At 55.9% G+C, this 6,615-nt stretch overlaps 1 protein-coding gene across 1 annotated transcript in view; it reads right to left on the bottom strand.

Annotated features, from left to right (window-relative positions):
* Positions 1–184: 184 nt before the first annotated feature.
* Positions 185–6,615, bottom strand: part of Clasrp (CLK4 associating serine/arginine rich protein) — a 26,731-nt gene continuing 20,300 nt past the window's right edge. Inside the window, 10 exon segments of the mRNA XM_008852013.3 lie at positions 185–279; positions 491–515; positions 1,560–1,648; positions 3,769–3,815; positions 3,895–3,953; positions 4,117–4,177; positions 4,459–4,498; positions 4,767–5,024; positions 6,263–6,549; positions 6,551–6,615. The exon segment at positions 6,551–6,615 is cut by the window's right edge and continues 155 nt beyond it. Coding sequence (XP_008850235.1) covers positions 237–279; positions 491–515; positions 1,560–1,648; positions 3,769–3,815; positions 3,895–3,953; positions 4,117–4,177; positions 4,459–4,498; positions 4,767–5,024; positions 6,263–6,549; positions 6,551–6,615 — 974 coding nt within the window. The 3' untranslated portion in view covers positions 185–236.

Genomic DNA, 6,615 nt, shown 5'->3' with positions numbered 1-6,615 from the left:
AAGTCTAGCCCTGTCTTGGTTGGCTTCTGCAACCTAAGCAGGCCCTACCCTACTCCCTACAGAGGTCCTCAGCTCCCTGCTAACAACCGGATGGACAGAAGCTGGTTCTCAGGGTGAGGGCCCACACCAACCACAGGACAGAGGCAGTGAAGGGCATTAAATAACGGTAGCTTTTATTTCACTAGAGAAAACCAGCACAGCCTGGCCAATCCCTGCCCTGCCTCCCACTCTTCTGCCTAATGCCGGTAATGGGGGCTTCGGGACCTGGACCTCGAGCGCCTGCAGACAGAAGGGGAGGCTGTGAGGGTGGGACAGACACCAGGAGCCTCCGTGCACACATGCACCAACATGCCTAGGGCCAAAGGGCTCCTGACTGGAGTGTGTCCTACAGGGGACGAGATGAGCCCCACCACCTAAAAGGGTGCAGGGTGGGAGGGGCAGTGAAGGGACTTCTGGGGTGTGTGGGGGGGAGCTGAGCCAGGATCCTCACCTGCGGGAAGAACTGTACTCTCGACCTGGAAAAGAAGGGAGGGTAGTGAGGACAGATGCTACTACTGGTCCTTCAAGATGGGGCACCACAGCTATCTCAGCCTGCACTTTCCACCCTGGCAGGCCAGCATGTATCAACAGCAAGCCTCTCCCCACATTTGTATAATGTGAGATAGAGGTCTCCTTACGTAGGTCAAGCTGCTCCAAAACACCCTGAGCTCAAGTGGATTTTTTTATGGTTGTCTTTGTTTTTTTTATTATTTTATGTGTGTATTGCCTGCTCACATGCACCCATGTTGTGCAATGCCCACAGAGGTCACAAGAGGGCATTGGATCCCCCTGTAACGGGAACTATGTTGTTAGCTGTACTGGGGATTGAACCCATGTCCTCTATAAGAGCAACTAGTGCTCTTAACTGCTGAGCTATCTCTGCAGCCTCATTATGTAGACCAGGTTGGCCTTGCAAAAGATCATCCTGCCTCTGTCTCCCAAGTGCTGGGATTAAAGGTGTGCATCACCACATCTGGATTTTTTTAAAGATTCATTTATTTATTTTTGTCTTTTGAGACAGGGTCTCCCTGGAGGCCCAGCTGGCCTAGAATTCACTATATAGACCAGGCTGGCCTTGAACTCACAGAGTTCAAGGACTCACCTGCCTCTGCTTCCCTAGTGCTGGAATTAAAGGCGTGCACCACCACACCTGGTTTCACTTATTTAGTTTTACTTATATGTCACCATGTGCATACAGTGGCCAGAAAGGCCAGAGGGCACCAGATCCTCTGGAAAAGGAGTTAGAGGCAGTTGCAAGCTGCTGGATGTGAGTGCTGGGAACAGAAACTGGATCTTCTGAAAGAGCAGCAAGTGCTCTTAACAACAGAACCATTTCTCCAGCCCGTTAATTTTTTTTGTTGAGACAGATTTTGCAGCCTTGTCTGCACTAGTGACATTTTGATGATGCTTCAGCCTATGTCTCTGGACATGTACTGCCACATCCAGCTTTTTTCCTAATGGCCCAAGGAGCAGCATGGCTCTCTTGACCCTCAGACTATAGGGGGAGGAGGGTCACTCACTGTAGCGTGGGGAAGGCGAAGGCGAACGGCTCTGGCGGCTGTACTGGCGCTCCCACTCTTCTCTCTCCTTCTCTCGTCGTTCTCGCTCCCTGCAGGGGGAGAGAGGAGGCAACCAGCAGGGAGGGGTGAGCACCTGCTGGGCTGTAACACACGAGACACCTAAGGAAGCTAGCACCTCCACCTGGACACGGATGGGGACACTGGCTGCCAGAGCCACAACTGCAATACCTGCCCGGCCAAGAGAGCCTGGCCCAACCACCTAAGAGAGCTGGCTAGTTCTGTCTTTCCTCCCAGCCTAGGGGTGTGCACTGAGCAGCCAGGGCAGGCAGCTCCAGCAGCTCCAATTTAATGGGTGCCCTGCCTGTCTGGCCTTCATGGTTTCTAGTACTTTAAGCAGACCTGTGAGGGAGACAATGATCCCATCCAGTGAGCAGATGAGCAACTGAGGCTCAGATAGAACAGAAACATAGTATTGGGAGGGGGGGGGGGGGGACACCGGGACATACTACAGGACCAGCACAGAAGCCAAGTATAACCAACACAAGTCAGGTCCCTGGCCAGTCTTCCTCAGCCTTTTGAGATAGGTTCTGATTATATAGCTCAAACTGGCCTAGAACTCATGATCCTCGTGCCTTTGCCTCCCTAGTGCTGGGCTTACAAGTGAGCCACCATGACATGCCTGACCCTTTCCTCCACTTTCTGGGCAGCATCATAAAGCCCAACATGCCACTGGAGTGTAATAAAGACAACAACTACAAAAACATGTGTGAGTGTGATGACAGATGGAAGCCTCAGCAAACAAAAGCCTGATGATCTGAGTCCCATCCCCAGATCCCACACTAGAAGGGGAGAACGGATTCTTGGGAGCTGTTCTCTGACCTCCAGAATGTGCCGTGGCATTTATATGCTCACATCTCTCTCACACACAGTAATAAAATTTAAACACAAAGCCAAGCATGGTGGTGCATGTAATCTAAGCACTAGGGAAGCTGAAATAGGAGGATTTTCCATGAGTTCAAGGGTAGGTAGCTTGGGCTATACAACAAGTTTCAGGCCAGCTTGAACTACAGAGGAAAACCCTGTTTCAAGAGAAATCAAAATCTTAAGACAGGCACACCTTTAATCCCAGCACTTGGGAGGCAGAGGCAGGCGGATCTCTGTGAGTTCAAAGCCAGCCTGGTCTACATAGTGAGTTCCAGGAGAACTGGGGCTGCAGAGAGACGCCGGCTCAGAAAAAGCACAAAAAAAAAAAAAAAAAAAAAAATCAAAATTTTAAAAAAGAAATAACAAACACACAAAGACAAAAAAACAGAAAGACAGAGAGGAAATGACAGGAGCTCCAGCCTGGACACCAAGCAGCAGGTCTTCCAGTGGCCCAGCACCTGGCTGGAGGCTTTATCATAGATACTGCAGAGATGGAAGCACCCCCACCTCCACCTCCCACAGGAAGATGGCTCAGCTCAGAGAGGACAAGGTGTTTGCTACTGACCACAGCATGAATCAGAAACAACTAACACATGCAGGGTTCCATTCCTGACTGGCTCCCCTCCCTGCCAATACACAGCACTACCGCCCCAGGTTCTGCCCATGGCCCCTGGGGTGGACTGAGGTCTTCTAGACACTAATCCCAGCTTCCTAGTGAGGTGGGAACTGAGGGCTGATCCAGATAACTCAGTGAGGCTATAAGAGGGTAAGGGCCAGCCACACCTTCAGAGAAACAGAGCTGGAACTAAACTCCAAGTCTGTGATCCAGGTTTGGATTTCTGACCATTGCTCAGTATGTAATGGAGGAAAAGAAAACTAGAGAGGGGGAAATGAAAAGCCCCTGACTCCAGCAGCGGCCAGAGACAAACCACAGGGCTGGCTTCACTGCACCACTTATTCAGTAGCAAACAGCTAGGACACAGATACTGACACAATGCCCAGTGGAGGCACACAAGAATCAAGAATCAGAAAACTCGCCGTTCACAGCAGGGAGGAACGATTAGGATAAAAAGCCTAGCAGGTCAGGTCAGGAAGGGCTCCTGAGTGAAGTGAGAGGCCTGGGGAATCTGGGGAAGGGCCTGCCAGGTCAAAAGAACAGAAGGGCAGCGAGATTGGGAACTGAAGAAGAGCCAGAGGGCAGGGTAAGGGCTGCGGGGCACCAGACCAGACATCAGGCCAGGCTCAGCAGCAGGAGGCGATGTCCACCACAGGATGGGGGCCTTACTTCATGCGGATCTTTCGGGCCATGGCACGCAGCTCATCCTCCCGCTCCTGCAGCAGAACCATTTGTGAGGCATGGCGTGACCAGAGCCCTACCCAAGTGTCCCATGCCCTCCAAGCCAGGCCTGACCTGCCGCTCGTGCTCCTGCTGGATCATCTTCTCCTGGGCCGCCTTCTTATCTGCCTTGACTGTGGAGGAACAATGTTGAGGCTGAGGGTGTCCTCAGAGCCCCCTTCCTAATCTGGCCAGGCAAGGGCAAAAAAGTCACTCCCAACCCCAAAAAGCCTCTCTGTCAGGCAGGGCTACCCCTGGACAGGAAGGGAGCCAAGGGCCAGGAACAGCAAGACATACACTGGCGGTTCAGTGCCTTCTGCATCCTCAGCTTCAGCTTCTCCTGTGGTGTGAGCTTGGGCTGGGGGGGAGAAGAGACAGGAGAGGCGTGGGTGTTCTGAGCTCACCAACCCACCTCAGCCAAGGGCCTGGGACTTGTGGGGCAGTGTAGGGGCTCTGAGAAGCTCCGAGCCAGCCAGAACCCATGTAATGCAGATTCAGCTCTTTTGGGCAGCCCCCTCCCCACTCCAAGTCCCTGAGCTGGAGCTCCCCTCCCCCAGGGCCCCCTGCAGGCCCACCGGACCCAGCACGGGCACTGCTGCTGGCGGGAGTTAGACGGGCGAGTTCCAAATTCTTACTGACTTTGGCAGCTCCTGTCTCTTTACCAGCGGCAGGCTCGGTCCTGGGTGGGAGAAAATGGCAGTGCCATCTCTTACCCTACAGCCCGAGGACTACCCTCAGAATAGGGAGCAGAGACCTTGGGTCCCAGGCCTAAGAGCAGTTAGTTACCTCCCTCACAGACCCTTAGGACATGTTTCTGTCAACACAGACCATGCAGGAGGCAGGCCCCTCCCAAGCCCAGGGGGTGAGCTCACACCTCCTGGGGAGGTCACATTCCCCTCCTTCTGAACCCATGGGGCTCCCTATGCTCCAGCCACGCCCCTACTCACTTTTTCAGCTTCTCGCCCACAGCAGGGGACGCTGCCGGCCTGGTCAGCTTCTCCCTTGGGGGCGATGGCGAGTGACTCTGGCTCTGGCTGTGGCTCCTGCTACGGCTTCGGCTCTGGCTAGGGCTGCGGCTTCCACTGTGGGTCAGACTGCGGCTGCGGGATGGGCTGAGGGACCAACTGCTGCGGCTTCGGCTGCTGCTGTGGTGTCTGGGGCCCCGGGCACCACGCCTATGGCGGTCCCCTGAACGGGAGCGGGTCCTAAGGGTACAGTAAAGGCAGGCAGGCAGATCATGAGGCTCCAGGGACCCACAGGAGGCCGCCACCTGCCTCTGAGTGGGGCTTCCTACGTCAGACACATCAAGTCCACTTCTCTCCCCATACTGCCCTCAGAAAGCCCCAGCTGCTGCCTGGCCACCAAAGCCAGCACCCCCATGCCAGTGTATGGGACAGGCAAAACTTTCTCAATGGTCACTTGCCGACTTCCTGGGGATGGCCTCTGGGAGGTCAGACCAGGGCTATAGGCTGTCTGCCCCCCTCACAATGGGCTGAGTTCAGGGTATGCAGGTACCTCACTGTTGCTCCACACTTGTGGAGCCCCCCTACACCCCACTGGTCTCAAGCACAAACCCACAAGCTCTGGACAGGTTGGACAGCTAGCTCCAGTCTCCTTGCTCAGGATGCTAGTGGACTCCTGAGAAACGCTAACCCTCAGGCTGGCACCAACTTGGGACAGACCCCATTTTTCTCCTCAGCCTTTCTCCTATCATCACCTGGGTCAGGTACACAGGGAATGACTGAGAAGCTAATTCCCAGGCATGTGCTGTGTCTGCCTGGACTGTTGTGAACTTTCACAAAATTAGTATTTGCTGTCAGTGTTGAGAAAATACAAGAGCTGCAGTGTAAACATCCACTCCCAGTCTCTCTAGAGAAACAGCAATCTAGGCAGCACTGGGCCTGCGCTGGGCAATGGCTGCTGACCCCTGCACCATGGCACCTGGGCTGGCTGCTGCTCTTCCCTGGAAACCCACAGGTGGCTGGTCCCTGGATCCAGGTCACAAGACAGGTTGTGACAGTGATGACAGCCCATTCTACTCTAAACACTTGTGGTGATCACACTGTACCTCTGTGAGACTTCAGACAATGCTGTGACTAAACTGGAGAAACAACACCCCCCCCCAGCCTGGCCCACAGTGGGAACCCTGCTGCTTTGGAGCTCCACAGGTCCCCTGCTGACACGTCACTCAGGCAGGACCTCCTGTCCCTAGGTTTCCCAGGGTCCCTCCTGCAGGCTGCAGGGCTCCAGGCCAGCAGACCCAGATGCCTCTGTGCAGAGTTCTTGGAAGCTGGCTGGGCCCTGCCCCGACATCCCATGCTTTCCCACCTACCCCGTCCTGCTTCCAACCATCAGCTTCCTAAGAGAAGAGCCTGGATCTGTGCCTGTCCCCAGCCTGGCCACCCGGGACTCACCCACACACGGCAACCGCACGCAAACGGACCTGCTTCGGCGGCGTGGCACATCCCCGCCGCGGCGGGCGGGCGAGCGCGAGTAGCGGTGTCCACCGTCCCGGGAACCGCCACCCGAGTGCCGCCGGCCGCGGCTGCGGGAGCGGGAGTAGCGACGGGAGCGGGAGCGCGAGCGGGACCAGGAGCGCGAGCGGGAGCGGCCATGGCGGCCTGAGCGATAGTAGCCCCGGCGGGAGCGGGAGCTGGAGCGCGAGCTGGAGCGGGAGCTGGAAGTCCTCGAGGCGGAGGAGGAGGAGGAGGAGCGGCGGCTGCGGGTGGCACCGGGCCGTCAGCGCCTGGCCACCCCGGCCGGCCCCGTCCCTCCTCCCGCGGCGGCCCGGTAGGG

This window comes from Nannospalax galili, unplaced genomic scaffold, assembly GCF_000622305.1.
Source record: "Nannospalax galili isolate Female #2095 unplaced genomic scaffold, S.galili_v1.0 scaffold385, whole genome shotgun sequence".
NCBI lineage: Eukaryota > Metazoa > Chordata > Mammalia > Rodentia > Spalacidae > Nannospalax > Nannospalax galili.
The sequence above is the reverse complement of the archived record's forward strand: the minus strand, read 5'-3'. Positions and strand labels throughout refer to the sequence as shown.